The sequence below is a fragment of the Ascaphus truei genome, chromosome 1 (genome assembly GCF_040206685.1).
Source record: "Ascaphus truei isolate aAscTru1 chromosome 1, aAscTru1.hap1, whole genome shotgun sequence".
In the NCBI taxonomy this organism is placed as follows: Eukaryota; Metazoa; Chordata; class Amphibia; order Anura; family Ascaphidae; genus Ascaphus; species Ascaphus truei.
Window position 1 is genome coordinate 441,634,770 of NC_134483.1, and position 21,089 is coordinate 441,655,858.

Here is a 21,089-nt window from a genome sequence, read left to right on the forward strand (position 1 = left end):
GGAAGCAGTACTACACATATAAACCCCCCACCCCCCAAATACACAAATGCATACAACCCCCCACCCCAAAATACAAAAAATCCCCACCCAAATACATACAAACACCCCCCAGCCCCTAAATACATGCCCTCCCTCTTGCCAAATACATACAAACCCCCCACCCCTAAATACAAACAAAAAAAACACCCCCTCAATTATATACAAATCTCCCACCACCCAAATACATACAAAAAAAACACTACCCAAATACATACAAACACCCCCCCCAATACATAAACACTGCCAACAACCCCCAAATACAGTGGGGTAAGTGGTTTTAACCCAAATACATTTTTTTTAAACATCTCCCAAATACATACAACCCCCACCCCCAAATACATACAAACCTCCCACCCCTAAATACATACAAACCCTCCCCCCAAATACATACAACTCCCCTTCCCCCCAATACATACAAACTGCCCCACACCCCAAATAAAGTGGGGTAGGTGGCGTACCCCACTCCCCAAATACATACAAAACTTGCCAACCCTCAAATACAAACAACCTTCCCGAATGCACTCAACACCCACCCACCCCAAATAAATAATAATTAAAAAAAAAAATTTAAAACACACCTCCCCCCAAATAAATACAACTTACCAACCTTGGGGATGGCCTCAAGCCTCTGGACGGGCCCAGTGGCTGCGGGTCCTCTGTTGCCACCGGACCCCGGCTCTCCCCAGCTGCGGGCCTCCCTCACTGACACCAACACTGTCCCACGCTGAGCTTCTGATGCCCGTGGGGGAGCTGGGGGAGAGCCGGGCCCGGCGAAGAGAAGACCGGCATTAAGACCAGGAGAAGACCCACAGCCGGGCCCGGCAAGAGTTCGGGCCCAACTTGCAGCGCCGGCTGGGACCCCTGCAGCCACCAGGCCCGGGACACTTTTCCCATCTCACCTCCCCTGTCAGAGGCCCTTTTCCAGGGACCGACGCTGCCTGGAACAAAGAGTCTTTCTTCCATTGGGATCGCTCTATCAGGACAGACTCTCCCTGTGCTAGAGATCACATGCAGTCTATGCATCAACTATGAAGCAGTTACAGCCCAGATTAAAATGTGAGACAACTTTCGTTTTGAAAGAAGGTGAGTTTGGGATGCTGTACCATATACTATGTCCCCATAGTCTGTAATTGGCATTAGCGTCTGCTGTGCGATGCGCTTTCTGACCAGCAGGCTTAGGGAGAATTTATTCCTATAAAGTACACATAGTTTGGCATAGGTTTTGGATGTCAGGGTCTCAATGTGCAACCCAAATGTTAAATGGGAGTCAAACCATATGTCCAGATATTTAAAACTAGTAACAGGGGCTAAGATGGTTTTAGCATTGGTTCTGATCTGAAGCTCTATCATTGGTAGCTTTAGAAATTTTGCATTGGTCCCAAATACCATTGTTACAGTCTTGTCAGTGTTTGTTTTGGGAAATCCAATTTTCAAGTCTCAAAAAATCAGATTGACGTATGTATTCAAGGTCAGAGAGGCTAGGGCTGTGTGCATATAATATTGTGTCATCAGCATACATGTGTATTGAAGCTCCCCTACAAGTTGTAGGAAGATCATTGATGAACACTGAGAAGAGTAGGGGCCCCAGAACAGAGCCTTGCGGGACACGACAGGTGATATCCAAGGGGTTGGAGTTAGAGCCTGAGATGGACACATGTTGGGATCTACCTGATAGGGAGGAATGAAACCAGTTTAAAGCATGTTTCCCTATTCCAGAGCACTGGAGTTTGTTACACAGGATAACATGATCAACAGTATCAAAAGCCTTAGCTTTTAAATAATATATTACTTCAGGCAACAAATTACAGATACGACAAAAACCACGTACGAGATAAATGTAGCCGCTACGATAGCTAGTAACTGGTAAAAAAAAATAACCCATAATTATTTCCTGTTAATACTGTACTAACAAAAACACAATGAAGAAAAAATATAAAGATAGTGGCCCATGTTTACTAAGTGATGCTATTACATAATACACCTTATGACCTCTTCGAGTTAATGGACTGCAAGAGGTGTTTTCCGGCACTGGAAGGTGTCTTATAGAAGAGCTCTGCTTAGTAAATATGCCTCAGTATGTATTAAAACAAAGCACAAGATATGAATCTCTTTGCTTTCTTTCTAGCTGGGCAAAGCTCTTCGCAGTCCCTTCATGAAATTCGTGGCACATGCGGCATCGTTTATCATTTTCCTGGGCCTGTTAGTGTTCAATGCATCGGACAGGTTCGAAGGCATTAAAACTCTACCGAACATCACAGTCATTGAATACCCAAAGCAAATCTTCCGAGTGAAAACCACACGGTTTACGTGGATGGAGATGCTAATTATGATCTGGGTTGTAGGTAAGACCTTTCGTTTTTGTATTTCCTACACATATTGCATGAAACATTAACCATCGAGCCGTGTTTTTACAGGTATATGGGATGAAGAGCAAAAGACTTTATTCAATATATTGTGACTCCCTTAACACTTTTGTGAATATTATTGTGTTATTTGTTCTTATTTTTCCCTTTATTTTTCCTTAATCGTTTGTCCTTCCTGTTCACACTATGTTTGATTGCTCTGTTATCTGTATGCTTACATTGCACAGTATTTCACTTGTATTCCCATCTTCATGAGTAAAATATACTATTGTGAAGTATTTCTGACTTTAGTATTTTTGAGTGCGGGTTGCCATTTGTTTCAATATACAGTATTGCGCAGTCATTTTCTCCTTGCTTGGGAAGATTTCAGTTCTATTCAAATGAATAGAAATGTAAACACTATATTAGATAGGGTTGATAGTGAGGAGCAAAAGGTAAATTAAGGCATTGACATTGGCTTCCAAATTAGTAAGTTCCAACAAGTTTCAAATCAGTCACTTTTGTTTCCACCTTTTAAAAACGAAATAATGTAACATGCGTCACTGAACTATTCACCCCCTAATGTTACTCAGGTGCATGTTGTAGAGTTGCTTTTACCTGTTAAACAGTGGTTCCCAAACTTTTTCGGCTTAAGGCTCCCCAAGGCGATCAGGATTTTTCCGCGGCGCCCAAAGTTAAAACAAAGTTGTATATACATACCTAACAGTTGCAGTGCGCAGTTGGTGTCTCTCTCAGACACACTCTCTCACTCTCTCGGACCCACACTCTCACTCTCTCGGACACACACTCTCTCTCTCTCACACACACTCTCTCACACACACTCTCTCTCTCACACTCTCTCTCTCACACACACTCTCTATCTCACACACACACTTTCTCTCACACTCTCTCTCTCACACACACTCTCTCTCTCACACACACTCTCTCTCACACACACACTCTCTCTCTCTCACACACACTCTCTCTCACATCCACTCTCTCTCACACACTTTCTCTCTCACACACTCTCTCACACACTCTCTCTCTCACACACTCTCTCTCTCACACACACACTCTCTCACACACTCTCTCTCTCACACTATCTCTCTCTCACACACTATCTCTCAAACACACACTATCTCTCACACACACACTCTCTCTCTCACACACACTCTCTCTCACACACACACGCTCTCTCTCTCACACACACTCTCTCTCTCACACACACTCTCTCTCCCACACACACCTCTCTCACACACATACTCTCTCTCTCTCTCACACACACACTCTCTCTCTCAGACACACTCTCGCTCTCTCACACACACTCTCTCTCACATACACTCTCTCTCTCAGACACACTCTCTCTCTCAGACACACTCTCACTCTCTCAGACACACTCTCTCAGAGACACTCTCTCAGACACACTCTCTCTCTCTCAGAGACACTCTCTCAGAGACACTCTCTCAGAGACACTCTCTCAGACACACTCTCTCACACACACACACTTTCTCACAGACACACACTCTCTCAGACCTCACTCTCTCAGACCTCACTCTCTCAGACACACACTCTCTCTCACTCTCTGACACACACTCTCTCTCACTCTCTCAGACACACACTCTCTCACTCTCTCAGATACACACACTCTCTCACTTTCTCAGACACACACTCTCACTTTCTCAGACACACACTCTCACTTTCTCAGACACACACTCTCTCACTCTCTCAGACACACACTCACTCTCTCAGACACACACACTCTCTCAGACACACACTCACACTCTCTCAGACACACACTCACACTTTCAGACACACACACACTCTCCCATACTCTCCCACACTCTCAGACACACACTCTCCCAGACTCTCCCACACTCTCAGACACACACTCTCCTAGACTCACACTCTCCCAGACACACACACTCTCCCAGACACACCCACACTCTCCCAGACACACACACACTCTCCCAGAAACACACACTCTCCCAGACACACACTCTCCCAGACACACACTCTCCCAGACTCTCACTGATACACACACACACACACACACACAGTCACTGATACACACACAGTCACTGATACACACACACACACACAGTCACTGATACACACACACACACACTCACTGATACACACACACACAGTCACTGATACACACACACAGTCACTGATACACACACACACACAGTCACTGATACACACACGCAGTCACTGATACACACACACTGATACACACACACAGTGGAGAGCAGAGGCAGCGACGGATGTGAGTGACTGGGGGGGAGTGAGGGAGGGGGGAGGAAAGGCAGGAGATCCGTGCAGGCAGCTCCCTGCACACAGTCACTGATACACACACACAGTCACTGATACACACACACACACACACAGTCACTGATACACACACACAGTCACTGATACACACACACACACAGTCACTGACACACACACACAGTCACTGATACACACTCAGTCACTGATGCACACACACAGTCACTGATACACACACACACACAGTCACTGATACACACACACAGTCACTGATACACACACACACACACAGTCACTGATATACACACACACAGTCACTGATACACACACACACAGTGGAGAGCAAAGGCAGCGACGGATGTGAGTGACTGGGGGGGGGAGGAAAGGCAGGAGATCCGTTCAGTCACTGATACACACAGATACACAGATACACAGATACACACACACAGATATATACACACACACAGATACACACACACATAGATACACACACACAGATACACACACACAGATACACACACACAGATATACACACACATTGGAGAGCAGTGGAGAGCAGAGGCAGCGACGGATGTGAGTGACTGGGCGGAGAGGGGGGGGAGGAGGAAAGGCAGGAGATCCGTCCAGGACAGGCAAATGTACAACTAACTCACTCCCCTCCCCCCCCCCCCCGCAGCACCCCCCGCTACCTTCTCCTATCACCCGGGGCAGAAGGGGACAGACACCGCGCAGCCACCAGCAGACAGAGGAGCCAGGAGCGGGAAGGCAGACACACACACTCACCGTGTGCTCTGCACAAAGCAGAAGCCCCGCCCCCGGCTTCCTCTGACCTGCAGCCAATCCCCTGCAGCCCGGCCGGCATTAAGGAGGGATGGTTGGGAAGGATAATCAGAGGGATGGTGGGGAGGAATAATCGGAGGGATGGTGGGGAGGGATAATCGCGGCGCCCCTCTAGGCAAACCACGGCGCACCAGGGCGCCTCGGCGCACAGATTGGGAACAACTGTGTTAAACTGTGAAAGTCTGCAGCAAAAACTGCAGGAAAAAGCAGATGCTAATGTATGTTTTATTTATATTTTTTTATGTCGGATGATGATTCTAGATTTCCTTGGCATGAAGGCCCTATTAATTTTTAATATACGCATGACACTTTTTAATGGCTACATTAAATAGAAGTAAATCATTTACATTCCCTAGTTTCAATTAAAGAAGTTATGATACAGGCTTTCTAGCTGCCCCTTTGCTATTTTATACTTGCCAGGAATGTACATTTTTGGGCAAGGGGCATAAATCTAGTCCGTTTTGTGTTACTATTGTGTAATGCAGTTGTTCAGCCGAGAGTGCAGAGCCTTGGTCCAAATACTTTACTGTCTCAACATTTTAACAATATAAAGGATTCAGTAACAGTGATCAATAAAGGAGTCCTATCTTTATAACACTTTCCATTTCCTGAGAAGCATCAAAACACTCCAACCCCAGTAATTTTGTGTGCACCTTATCAAAAAATAGCTGCTTTGAAGCAGCAGTACCCTCCCCCGGCCCCATTATCTTTATATATGTAAGTGGGAAATAGGGGGTCTCCGGAACTGAACCATGTTAATTTCCTCTCATTGTAACCCAGTGGTTCCCGAGATACTTACCCGGGAAAGTGTTATTACTTCCTGGTTGTTTAAAGCCCTACATAATGCTGGCCAATGGGAAGCTGCAAAGGATGATGCAGTGGCTTCCTATTGACCGGCGTAAACCAGGGTAATTTAAATGCCATTTTGTTTCCCCTGGAGGGGATGCTCCAAGCGGCACGTTCCTTGGTAAAGACCATGGGAACCAGGGGATTCCCAGAGCTGAAATGAATGAGGTTTAACTCGAGAGACTTTCTGCTTCCCATATGTAACAAAATGAGGGCTCCTTTAAGCTTTGTAACCAGCAGACCTATTCATTGCCAGAGAGATGCCACGTGTGGCTTGGAGGGAGATGAGTTAACCATAGACGTAGATGACAATCAGTTGGACAAACAAACTCCTTTAGAGCACAACGACGAAAGATCACAGAGGTTTACAATATGTATATCAATTATGTGACAATTAATAAAGTGGCACAACCATGTTTTGTCTGGTGACAGGAATGATGTGGTCTGAGTGCAAGGAGCTCTGGCTGGAAGGACCAAGAGAATATATACTGCAGTTATGGAACGTGCTGGATTTTGGGATGCTCTCCATCTTCATTGCAGCTTTTACTGCCAGGCTTCTGGCGTTCATGCAAGCTACCAAAGCTCAACGATTTGTGGACACAAACATTAAAGAGAGCGACCTCTCCTTGGTGACACTTCCACCTGAAGTGGAGTACTTTACCTACGGTAAGATCGACATCACAAACACAACGGAGATTCTTTAAGGGTGCAGCTTTTCTTCATCCCTCACTGACAATGAGCATGCTGCATTGTTTTTTCTTTATTGTTACATACGATGAGGTGGGAAAAAGACATATCAATCGAGTTCAACCTATGTTATTTATTTATTTATAAAATGTTTTACCAGGAAGTAATGTTTTCAAGTTTGTCCTGGGCATAGAGTTATGATGACAAATACATGGTTACAAATACCATAGTTACATTAAGCGAACAGGGTATACATTATATACAAGACATTGCATGCACAGTTAAAGGTAATATATATTATAGGCGTATGTAACAGTTACAGACCAGATTAAAATGTGAGGCAGTTTTAATTTTGAAAGAATTTAGCTGTTGGCGGCTGTGAGAGTCTCCGGTAGATTGTTCCGGTTGTGAGGTGCACGGTCGGAGAAGGAAGAGCGGTCGGATACTTTGTTGAACCGTGGGACCATGAACAGTCTTTCGGAGTCAGATCTCAGATGATAAGTGCTGCATGTGGTAGAATGAGGAGCTTGTTCAGATAGACGCGTAGCTTGCCCAGAAAGTATTTGAAAGCAAGACAGGAAAGATGAACTTTGCGCCTAGAGTCAAGTGATGATAAATCTAGTTCTTTGAGCATTTAGCAGTGATGTGTGTTGTAGTCGCATTGGAGGACAAAGCAGCATAGTGAGTTGGAGAGGGTATCAATTTTGCCATGGTGCGTTTGGGTTGTCGTGTCATATACTATGTCCCCATAGTCTATAATTGGCATCGGCATCTGCTGTGCGATGCACTTTCTGACCAGCAGACATAGGCTTTGTGAACTGAGATATTCATCCTATTTTTGTATTTATATTGATCCAGAGGAAGGCAACCCAAAAACCCCAGTTAAACATTTGTTAATTCTATGTGTGCTGAATCGGGGCTGTTTTCGGGTGACACTCCCATTTCAATGGAATGTTTCCGCATAAAATATGTGCCGCTTTGGCACATACAGTATAGAATCAGCCCCTAGCTCTCATAAATTCCTTCCTGACTCCAGTAATGGCAGTCAGATTTCTCCCTGATTCAACAGCCTTCCTATATTTAACTTATTTGGTATATCTCTGTATACCTTTCCTTTCTAAAAATAAAAAAAAAAGATGTCCAACCTGTTCTTAAAGATATCTATTCTATCTGCCATCACAGTCTCCATGGGTAATGAATCCCCCATTTGAATTGCCCTTACTGTAAAGAACCTTTTTCCTTTGCTGCTGGATGCAACGTCATACCAGTTGCTGCATTCACTTTTGTTAGAGTTTACCTAATTAAATAACATGATGCCATATAAATGACAGGGCGCACCACTAATCTATTGCTACTGTACCTGACCTCAGTAATATTTTTTTCTTTGGGGGATTAGGCTTTCAGTGGATCACAAAACATGGCAGACCCCTCCTGTCCTGATTGGGCTTTGTAAATCATAGACAATATGAATATCAAGTTACATTATTTAAATGGAGGATGTTATTTAATTGGGCCATCAAAACACAGAATGTGTGTCATAAATCATAATCCTTTCCTCCAACATCAAGGGATGACCCTGTATTGTTTGTACTGCCCTTGGGATGAAAGGTTATTTTAAAGTTCCTTGTACTGTCCCTGAATATATTTGTATATAATTATATCCCCTATTAGATGCCTCCTTTTCTACTGTAAACAAATCTAATTTCGCTAGCCTCTCCTCATAAGTCAGACTTTTCATCCCCTTTATTAATGTGATGGCTCTTCTCTGTACTTTTCCATTATTATTATATACTAGCTGAGAGACCCGGCGTTGCCCGTGAGTTAAATTTCACGCTAGGAGGGGGGGGGGGGTGGGCAGTGGACAGGAGGGAGGGGGGCAGTGGACAGGAGGGTGGGGATAGGCATAAAGGTAGAGTGCAGGGTTACAGGGAGTGTTCATTGTGCGTGTAGTGTCGTCGTGTGTGTGCGTTTGTCCGGCCATGTGCACAGGGGAGTAAGCATGAGTGTTAGCTACAGGGGAGTAAGCAGTGTGTACACAGGGGTGACAGCATGAGTGTGAGTTGTGGGATGACTGTGTGGTCAGTGTGAGTGTGTGGGTTGACAGTGAGTGTGTGTGTGTGTGTGTGGAGTGTGTGTGTGTGTGTGTGTGTGTGTACACAGGGGTGACAGCATGACTGTGAGTTGTGGGATGACAGTGACTATATGTGTGGGATGACAGTGACTGTGTGTGTGTGTGTGTGTGTGTGTGTGTGTGTGTGTGTGTGTGTGTGTGTGTGTGTGTGTGTGTGTGTGTGTGTGTGTGTGTGTGTGTGTGTGTGTGTGTGTGTGTGTGTGTGTGTGTTGTAAACTTACCAAGGACTCCGCAGGGGTTCATTGGGCGTATGCTGTCAGTGCAAGTGTGTGAGAGTGAAGTAGGTGTGTGTCAGTGATATCACTGTAACTTTTGGCCAATGAGAGTCGTGTGGGAGGTGTGTCACAGTGGGGCGTACCTCTTGGCCAATGAGAGTCGGGGTGGCCACGGACCAATCAGATTCACCGCAGCGAGTACCGACCTTTCGATTTTATATATTAAGATATGTATTTTGTATAGAGTAATGCCCAAAATTGTACACCATCTTCAAGATTGTGGTGTTACAAAGGATTTATATAGTGGGAAATATGTGTAAATAAAAATTGAAAGGGCATCATTTGGAGATATTCCACTTTCCATATGTATTGTATAATGATACAGAGTTCTACTTTAAACCTTCAGCTCCGTAGCGACTTTCTTCTTAGAGAAAAGATAACGCAGAAGTGGTGCAACCTGCAGGTCTTGGTGATGCATTCGTCTTAACCAGGGGTTGAAGTGGTTTAAAAAAAGTAGCACTCTGTGCTGTTATAAAAAAAAAAGATATACATTGACTGAATAGTGGGACAAAGCTATTTAGACTGTATTTTGTAAAGATGTAAGCAATATACATTCTGTAAAAAATAAGAGGGGAGTTCAAATACATTTTTAGAATGTGACATTGTACGTTTGTAATTCAGTACATCACACGTCCATCGCTGTCCTTAACAAAACATGCTATATTATCCCCTTTGTTCTGCTCAAATGCATAGCAAATACCTATGGCAGCAAATGGCTTAAAGGTGACTTTGCAGGTACAGAACTAAGCAGCTCTAAGGTGTGAACCAGTGATGGGCAAACATGGCCCTGGTTGGTCAACCTTTCTTTTATGTTGCTATGGTTTATATATTTTAGAACATATATAATAAATAAATATATTTAAATATGGCCTTTTAGTCCCAAACGGCGATCTGTGACGTGTGGCGCATTATGTTAAGATGCACAACACTGCTCTAAAATGTTACCGTAACAATGCTCTTTAAAAGACAATTATGGAACATCTTTGAGGATCATATCCACAGAAATCAAATTCTAAGTACCACTATGAAACGCTTAAATAATAATTGTTGAGATAGCGTGCAGTAAACATTAAGTAAGGCTGCAACGTCATACCATTTGCTTCATTTGCTGAATTAGCTATTGTTAGGGTTTACCTAATTAAATAACATGATGCCATATACAGTACATGACAGGGCGCACCACTTATCTAACTATTACTACCTGACCTACCTATTAATCCTTCCTCTGGTAGATTAGATTTACAATGGATTACAGTACATGTCCGGCCCCTTTCAGGGCTGATTGGGTTAATAATTCATAGACAATATGTATGTCAAGTTACATTGTTTAAATGGATGATGTTATTAAATTGGGCCATCAAAACACAGAATGTGTGTCATTAATCACAATGCTCTTAGCAAATTAGCATCTCACTGGAATGGCTTCTGAGCTAACTATGATCAAAGCAGTTGACTGTAACTCTTGTTTTTTCCACGATAAAAAGTCACTTTGGCCAGGATTACGCTCCGATAAGGGGTATCAGAGCTCGATCACGCGCTTTGACATGAATAGCAGGTAACGCAGATTGAGCTCCGATTCCCCTTATTGGAGCTTTGGGAAATCCCGGTTTCGTGTATTTTTGCATGTGCAGGGGAACTGTTCTACTGAACGGGCAGCTAAGCATTCAAATAAGGGACTGTGCTGCAAAAATGTCACCTCCCTTACTCGATTCAGTGGAAGCTACAGGATACTTTACAACAGTTGTGTTTAACCTTTTAGCAACTGTGGAACTCTTTTTAAATGTCTTGTGATTTGAATACAACTCATTAAAAAGTTATTTGTGACATACTGTAGAATAAGTCCACTTAGTTTCTGCTACGTCATGAAACTTCTACTGCTGTAAAAGTTACGTTTTAACCGCCTGAGAGTGCACCATCAAATATGCTTCCTTTGGGACAGCAGTTGTCTTTTCAGTTGCCGTCCTTTCTGATAATATCTATTTATCTTAGCACATAGGTAGCACCAGTTGCCAACCTTGGCAACATAGGCAACCTCAAGTATTCATTCACATATTATTGGTGAGCGTTGTGGTATCTTTTGTTTTTTGATACATTATATATGATGTGTAACATTAAAATAACATGTTAAATATAAATGTAAAATTGAGGCTTGAAAGATAAAATATCCGCCATTTGATGAGTTTTCTCAGGGCATCCCTGGTACCCTCCTGTAGATCCCCGAGGAGCATAGGTTACAGTCCAGAATATACAACAAAGCTGGACAAATATCACCAGCCTCAGCTGACTCTGGCCCGTATAGTTCAGCCCCCTTTGTGTAAGTTGTGTGACAGCTTTGTGGGCCTTCGGTTCAGCAAACATAATGTTAATGCCGATGCACTAACGTTGTGCAGATTATAGAGCAGTCACAGATATAAGAGGAGTGTTCACAGCTTGTTTCAAGAGAGACCTAACATTAGTATTTCTTATCAAGCTAATTAGCCATTCAGGGTGGGGGGGGGGTTAATGATTTTGCGTAATCTTTTTTAGTACCTTTATAGGTTCATGAAAAACATGTGTTTATCTACAAATATATTGAAATATAGCAGCAATGAACCCTTCGTTGCCCCATTCTGTAGCCACCACGTCATGGAATGTGGCACTGCAGGGGCCCATTCTGTAGCCACCACGTCATGGAATGTGGCACTGCAGGAGCCCATTCTGTAGTTACCACGTCATGGAATGTGGCACTGCAGGGGCCCATTCTGTAGTTACCACGTCATGGAATGTGGCACTGCAGGGGCCCATTCTGTAGTTACCACGTCATGGAATGTGGCACTGCAGGGGCCCATTCTGTAGTTACCACGTCATGGAATGTGGCACTGCAGGGGCCCATTCTGTAGTTACCACATCATGGAACGTGGCACTGCAGGGGCCCATTCTGTAGTTACCACGTCATGGAACGTGGCACTGCAGGAGCCCATTCTGTAGTTACCACGTCATGGAATGTGGCACTGCAGGAGCCCATTCTGTAGTTACCACGTCATGGAATGTGGCACTGCAGGGGCCCATTCTGTAGTTACCACGTCATGGAATGTGGCACTGCAGGAGCCCATTCTGTAGTTACCACGTCATGGAATGTGGCACTGCAGGGGCCCATGATGTAGCTACCACGTCATGGAATGTGGCACTGCAGGGGCCCATGATGTAGCTACCACGTCCTGGAATGTGGCACTGCAGGGGCCCATGATGTAGCTACCACGTCCTGGAATGTGGCACTGCAGGGGCCCATGATGTAGCTACCACGTCCTGGAATGTGGCACTGCAGGGGCCCATTCTGTAGTTACCACATCATGGAATGTGGCACTGCAGGGGCTCATGATGTAGTTACCACATCATGGAATGTGGCACTGCAGGGGCTCATGATGTAGTTACCACATCATGGAATGTGGCACTGCAGGGGCCCATGATGTAGCTACCACGTCCTGGAATGTGGCACTGCAGGGGCCCATTCTGTAGTTACCACATCATGGAATGTGGCACTGCAGGGGCTCATGATGTAGTTACCACATCATGGAATGTGGCACTGCAGGGGCTCATGATGTAGAGGCCACGTCATAGACTTTCTGATCTAGGACCAGGGTGGCCAACTCCAGTCCTCAGGAGCTACCAACAGGTTTTAAGGATATCCCTGCTTCAGCACAACGACTGAGCAACTGATTGAGCCACATGTTGCTGAAGCAGGCGTATCCTTAAAACCTAACCTGTTGGTGGCCCTTAAGAACTGGAATTACCCCCGTCCCCCCAGGTCTAGGAGAGATCACCTCTGCAATACTGTAGAGCGCCAAACACAATCTGGTAAAAAAAGGAACGTAAGAGCAGGACTCATCCTCTTCCATTCACCTCATCAGTGACGACATGATCACCTGATCTCTCCGAGGAGCGGTCACGTGATCACGATATGCCGGAGGGACTGTGGCACTCTGGAGCTATGCCCCCTCTGGCACTCAAATGGTTAAACATTAAAGCCCACCATAAATACACCTAATCACTTGAATAAAAAGCCACCAAAATCATGACATGTTTTCCAATAGACTAATGCATTCCCAGAATCTGAACATAAATAAAGTGGAGGATGTTATTGCTGTGAAAAACCCACACACATAAAAAATATATAGACTCCAAGAGCCACAGTCCTCATTAATAACAGTAATTCATGTGGTTTACTATCTTCCTTCCTTGTTGCATTGATGTCTTAAGCCAGAATGTGATTAATGAGGTTAGTCATTTACTGTTAATTTCATTTCTTCCAGCCAGAGATAAATGGCTCCCGTCTGATCCACAGATCATATCAGAAGGTCTATATGCAATAGCCGTTGTGCTCAGCTTCTCTCGCATTGCCTATATCCTGCCAGCCAATGAGAGCTTTGGACCACTGCAGATCTCGCTGGGGAGGACCGTGAAAGACATTTTCAAATTCATGGTTCTCTTTATCATGGTGTTTCTTGCATTCATGATCGGGATGTTTATCCTGTACTCTTACTACCTTGGAGCTAAAGTGAATTCCGCATTCACAACGTAAGTGTCGTTTTGTACATTGGAATCAATTTGCACATTAACTATATTAACCTACTCGCCAGGTTTAGAATGCACTGGGCAGGTAGGTAGTACTATTGTATGCTTCATTCTCATCCTTTTATCCATCTCCTGTCTCGGCTTGGCCTGGTTATCAGAGTTGCAGGAAGCCTTCTAGTGGTAATGGGGCTGAACAGTGCGCTAGGTTGGTAGCTCGGTATAGGCCACATGATGAATATTCTGTGAGCCTACAGCACACAATACCTGTAAGTATTAAGAGTTTGAAACTAAGTGGATGTCATTATCTTGTATTTATTAAAGGAGCAATCCACGCAATATCCTACATGTGTGTTGTTTTAATAAATCAGTTCTGTCGTATTAGATAATACTTACTACATCATTTTATTTTTCTATTCAACTCTTAATGCCATTTTTAGTGCGTTTAATATACTGAGCATCCTTTGATTTCTATAACAGGTTTAGCATGCTTCCCTAGCAATGCAAGATCTTTGTAACACTTTCCTGTTTTGTGATAATTTGTTGCCAATATTCCCGGCAGTTTGAGCTACAAACTATAAAATAGATAGTGTTACCTTCGTAATTTAAGGATACATTGTAGCTGCTGAATTACACTGACTGAAGGATAGATTTCAAACTGAAAATGCAGCTATTTAGTGAACCCTGGGAAGCAGGATCTTTGCTGATCGATCATGGGAGAACAATCAGCAGCTTAGGTAATTCGGTTTCAATAAAGGTAACCAAAAGGCGCATATATTAAAACAAAAAAAAGGCTTCTTTTTTTTAAGTACCGTGCAGACTGCCTCTTTAACTTCGTTACTAGAACAGTTACACATGCTGATGTATTAGTTGTGTAATTAATATTATGCCATATTCACTTATTATTGCACTTCAGAAGTCCCTAATACTGACTACTCAGAGTGAAATGCAAAATATAACAGTATATATAGCACCCAAGGAGGTAAAAGTAGTAATCACCAAAAGCTTTTATTAACAAGACATTACATTAATTTCACTTCACTGTGAAAAATTGCCCTTAAAGTGATGGATGTGTGTAGATTGCTATGCGCATTACTAAACCATTCGTTCATTTGAGTGTAAAAATCCTGACAGTACAAAGAGTAATATGAACAAACTGTAGAAGATGCATTCAGTCACGTGAAACAATTATTTATTGCACTATTTCAGCCCTTTGAACAAAAACCACATCGCTTCAATAAATGTATTTCCATCCTCTTTACCGTGTTCACATTTTATTTACATTAAAATAATAAAATAACATGTAAATCAAATGTATTTATTGTATTATTGTATTTTTTTTTATAGTTTGATTTTGGTTCGTGCAATTCAAAATGGTTTTAATAACTGAATTTTATGTTACTAATCTTCTCTTTCTCTATTTTATTTGAAGAGTTGAAGAAAGCTTTAAAACCTTGTTCTGGTCCATATTTGGCCTGTCTGAAGTAACCTCAGTTGTACTGAAATATGATCATAAGTTCATAGAAAACATTGGTTATGTTCTCTACGGAATCTACAATGTGACTATGGTGGTGGTCCTACTAAATATGCTGATTGCCATGATAAACAGCTCTTATCAAGAAATAGAGGTACTGCAAGTTACACTTTCATTTATTAATCCAAGTATTGTTGCCAATTGTTATCATGCATTCATAATATTTTCAACATAATATGGGTATTACACACAAAATAAAGGTTTGCAGTGTGCAGCATTGTGGACCAAGATCAAATAAGTGCAAAAAGGACCTTCTGATCTACTGTATGGCATTCTCTCTCTTTCGCTCTCTCTTTCTCTCTCATCTCGTATCGCGCATACACAGAGCAAACCCTGCTGCATTGTTGTGTTTAAATTGATGTTAATCTGTTTGTTATGCTTGTTGTTGTTTTTCGCCCCTATTTTACTGCTGGACATGTTGGTGCATTTTAAATAAATTATGATAATAAGTAGGGGGCTTTGGACCCCAAGTCTAGTGCCTTACACTGAAATAACATAAATAAATATTGCGCTGGAATGTTCTCATAGAGGATATATGTACATTTAATCCTTTTAAGCCTATGGCCCTTATTCTGTAAGGTCTGATAAACTCAGATAACGTGCTATCGCATGCAAAGCCCCATTGACTCATGCGAAAGCACGTTATCTGCACTATCGCCCCTTACAGAATAAGCCCCTATGAATTTGACATGACATTGGAAACAAAGCATGTTGTATGCAGTATGTCTCAATATACACCAAGCCAAAGTTGCTCAATTTGTAGGTTAAAAGTTGAGACACAAAACTGCACTATTTCAACCTGACTCCATTTATGAGTCAAAAGTTAAAAGCTTTTAAAAATCATGTTCTTAATGAAATTCTAGTTCAACCAATAACTATTTTTTTATCATGTCAAAAGTGTAAAATAATTCAGTTTAAATGGATGATAATGTACAAGTCTGCGTATTGTATCGATCTACTTTTGCTATAACCACAGTAGAGTGCCTACTGCACAGGAGACACATTGTGGAAATACCGTACTCCCACTCATATCATTAGTATGGATGCAATTATACAGACAATTCTTGTAGTAATATAAGATGTATTTATAAGATGTATTTACATCTTATATCTTGTATATCAGGTTTTAACCACCTTGTCTGTCAAGCTGAAATCAAGCACAGATTGAACTAATGTCAACAACACACTGACATTGTACCGGGGTGGCCAACCTTTTTTTTCAGGGGTGCCAATAAATGGGCACAGTGTTTTTGGTAGACGGCTGTCATACTGCCCCCTATATCCGGTTTAAATGAATAACTAACCCTAAACTAAATAACGGCAAAAGTAAATCCGGATAATTGAAACATTAAAATATTACAACATTTTTTTTATTGAGAAGAGAAGAAAAAAAATTGAAATCCTCATTAAATTTAAAAAAAAGAGAGAAGAATTTGAATGTAAAATGTCTCAGTGTGATTCCTGAACTCGTATTTCTGTTACCAGTTTCTCAATGTTAGGACTGATTTCCGAGGTGGATAACAGAAGCAGACTGTGCCCACGTGTGCTTCTGTCAGTACAGATCTGTACTGTATGAAAACGTCTGCTCACAAAACACATATGGGAAATAACTTACATGCCATTTCAATTTCATTATTTAAATTGATTTGCTGCATTTAATGTTTTGGTGATTACAATTCTATTCATTTTCAAAATGGATATTAATAGTCATATGTTTTCCCTGTCATATTTTTTTAAATTTTAAGGATTTCGTAATGTTCCTTTTCTTCATCGACCTTTTTTTCAGGTTATTTTTATTTTTTGCTCCTTCATCAGGCTGCCCATTCCAAAGTAGCCCGTGGGCCACGGGTTGGTTACCCATGACATAGTATATTATAATTTAATGCATGACCATTTCATTCTTTATTTTACAGTTGTAGTTCAAACTTTCATTAGCCTTTTTGACTCTGGGCAAAAGTAGCTTGTAATACCTGTTAGTGGACAAGATACTTTTCATTGATGTCATTATGTTTTCACACCTTTGAAAACATGATAGGTCTCTTCTAGAGGTTTCAAAAGCTCTATACAAACTATTACATCTATGAAGAGCTCTCTTGCAGGTTCATTAAAAACCTGCAACACATCTATTTATTCCATGGTATTCTCCTGGCAAATCTTAGTTGTAGAAGGATTCTAAACACAAAAAGACAGATGGGTGATAGGACATAATTGTATTGTATGTCTTTATTTATATAGTGCCATTAATGTACATAGCGCTTCACAGTAGTAATACTGATAATAAGATTATATAATACTGTATACATAAGATTGCATTGTATTAATGCATAGCTGTGTGCAATCCCCAACATTTGTAGAAAAAAAAAAATTAGTAAACTAAAACATTCTTCTAATATTCAGTCACACACACACACACACACACACACACACACACACACACACACACACACACACACACACACACACACACACACACACACACACACACACACACACACACACACACACACACACACACACACACACACACACCAGCTATTACTTTACATGACAAAAAAAGCAACCTGTTTTTTTTTACAGTTCTGAAAAACAATAAGAACTGCAAATCCAAAGTGTTACATCACCAAATAGAACAGGAATGGACATCCCCTATCGACAACGTAATCTTGTTAAAAGGAAACTTCATTCTTTTTATGTATGGCATCTTCAAATGTCTATCATATCATTATGTTATAGAAATCCTTACTAAAAGAAAAATATATATACAGTACTGTACAGAGGAAATCTACTATTTATATGACAGGAACGTTCCTAAGAAATGCATTTGCAGGTTAGGGTAACACTGTAACGTGAGACTGTAACAAGATGTTCATATCCATAGCAATCAATTTTCTTGCTGCCATCAATTTCAGACTACAGACTTAAATGATGTCTCCCTCAGCAAAGTGCATGAAAAAAAAGTTAAAATAAAAAGTCAACTATATTTTGTTTAGATCTGCTGGATTTTACTATTTAAAAAATTCTTGCAAAATGAGAGATTTAAACGGCAAATAATTTTTTTTTTTCATGTACAGAGAAGGAAACAGTGGGTGCTAATTGCTAAACTACCTGAACAAAGAAACTAAAAATCCTCTAAGGTATAGATTCACTGAGCCCTGTTAAAACAGCGCAAATAATGTGATACTATGTAAAATAATAACATAGGTTATTTTCCCTGAGTTAACACCTTATTCATTAAGGGAATTATATGCAAATATCTTTCCCTCAGAAAAAGCTCTATTTCAGGCTCTGGCTGGAAATAATGCCAGTTACATATGACCTAACTCAGGGGGTCTCAACTCCAGTCCTCAAGACCCCCAACAGGTCAGATTTTCAGGATACCCCTGTTTCAGCACAGTTGGCTCAATCAGAGGCTCAGTGGAAAACTGCTCCACCTGTGCTGCAGCAGGAATATCCTGAAAACCTGACCTGTCGGTAGCTCTGAAGAACTGGAGATGAGAACCCCTGACCTAACTAATGTAGAGTTATTTCCCAACGTTAAACTTAGCAGCCCTATATTTTTATATATAATTAAAGCCATGGGAGTTTATGGTTAATGTCACGTTATTTGCTTTACTGAATACTGCATTATGAAAAACGTGTTAATGGAACCCAGTGAATCTGGGCCTTAATACAGGCAGTCCTTGGTTATCCAATGGAATCCGTTCTGGAAGTAGCGTTGGATAGTGAAACCGTTGTAAAGTGAGTCCCATGTTAATCAGTGGCGGTGAGCGTAGGATAACGCATTCAGGCGTCGGATAACGCACTCAGGCGTCGACAAACGGCCCATAGGGTTGCATTGTAATGCGTTGGATATGCCATTCATTGTAAAGTGAAACGTTGGATAGCGACGACTACCTGTATGCTATTTAGGTCAAGATAATATAAATACAGACCTGCCAACTTTCAAAGCTTGTTCCCCATCTGCTCACCCTGCTCACCGGCATGAAGGTGCAATTTATGTCCTCACACCCTGCCGTCCCTGGTGCGATGATGTAATCTGCCTGCTCCGGAAGTAAACCTCAAAAAGCTGGCCAGACACAGCCCCCTTGTGTGAAACCCAGCCGGCCACCTTATTGTCACAGCCATGTGTGTGATTCGTACACTCCACTGGGAGACTGGGAGACGGGAATTAAAACCAATATTGTTCAAACCATTCAATTTTTGATCTATGCCCTTCTCCCACTAATATTACCTGTCTCAAACTGCTTCAATATCTGAGCTTTTGAACCCATCAGCTTTGCTTTCCCAGCTCAGAAATCCATGTGACGCGGCAGGCCAAGGCCAGGAGCCTTATTATTTTCAAGTGCTCCGCTGTAAAGTGGGAAAAAGGTGATTTCCTCTGGGAAGATTGATTTGCAGCGCTCTGTCCTCTAAATCTTTTTCAGTAACGTGCAGAATGAAAACAGCATCTCCTATGCGATAACATCCATTAGCAGCGAGGAATCACTGGAGGCACAAAGAGGTGCAAATGCTGTCTGCAAATCTACTGCCACACGTTGTATCTTGTCTCATTGCTGTGCTACTTTAGAACAGTCCAGCATCACAATGTAGTCATACAAGTGCAGCGGTGTTTCCCCCGCCCTGTGGGAGATTTGCCCTGCTACCAGGTGTGTAGTGCTCATACCTGCTGGTTTACAGGATACTGAGGTGTCCGCCGATGGTAGTGCGGACATCAGGGCAGGCTTTTGGGGTAAATGGTGGTTCTTTCTCACTCTGGTGTCAGCGCCTCCATCTCTTGCAGGCTCCAGGGATGTGGAGGCAATCCCTGCAGGAGAACTCACCGGATACTCCCCCTGATAGATTGCACTCACGAGGCAGGAGTATATTTTATAACAGCAACTTCTTTATTCTCTAAATACACAGAGTACATAGCATTCTCTGCATACAGTATCACTTGCCTCCAGCCTCTGGATGGTCCCTGGATTCGCACCCACAGCCATGGGCACCAAGGGCGGTCCGAGCTCTTCCCTGACTCCCTATTAGAGTCAGAGGTATCAGTTCCACTGCCCTAGGGGAGGGGATAGAATGTGGCCAGAGCCCTTTGCATACTCTTCTAAGATATGTCTCTCTCAAGAGAGAGGAACAAATACGAGGATCCAGGGCACTACGGATTTGTAGAAAATACACAACAGTGTGTGCCTAGAATAAATTTATTTTCTACAAATCCGTAGTGCCCTGGATCCTCCTATTTGTTCATACATCTTGAAATTACACCAGACAGTTTTTTTCCCTGAACCACGGAGCACCGGTACCTCAAATTGCAAGGATATTGCTTTATTATACACTTATAGGTGTGCTAGACATAACCCTCTTGTTTGATCATACTCTCTCAAGAGAGACACAGACTGGATAAATTTGGGTGTGCAGCCCCTTAAGTACCAAGAGGGAGAGTCCAAGGTGTGAGCCCCTTATTGGTCAGAACACAGGCTTTAGCCCGTCTTCCCCCTTGTCACTCAAGGGAGCTGCTTGCTGTTGGGGAAAACCCTGGATTGGGCCTAACACTTCCTGCACTGATACCAGGATTTACATGTCAGTCA

General features: G+C 42.4%; 1 protein-coding gene across 3 annotated transcripts in view; it reads left to right on the forward strand.

The window, feature by feature from the left end:
- The window catches only part of TRPC3 (transient receptor potential cation channel subfamily C member 3), a 138,965-nt gene that overhangs the window by 101,819 nt on the left and 16,057 nt on the right, over nucleotides 1–21,089 (forward strand). For all 3 annotated transcript variants that reach the window (XM_075616011.1, XM_075615994.1, XM_075616002.1), the window contains exons 5-8: nucleotides 2,165–2,381; nucleotides 6,771–7,004; nucleotides 13,721–13,985; nucleotides 15,412–15,607. In XM_075616011.1, the coding sequence (XP_075472126.1) occupies nucleotides 2,165–2,381; nucleotides 6,771–7,004; nucleotides 13,721–13,985; nucleotides 15,412–15,607 (912 nt within the window). The remainder of the gene's footprint in view (nucleotides 1–2,164; nucleotides 2,382–6,770; nucleotides 7,005–13,720; nucleotides 13,986–15,411; nucleotides 15,608–21,089) is intronic.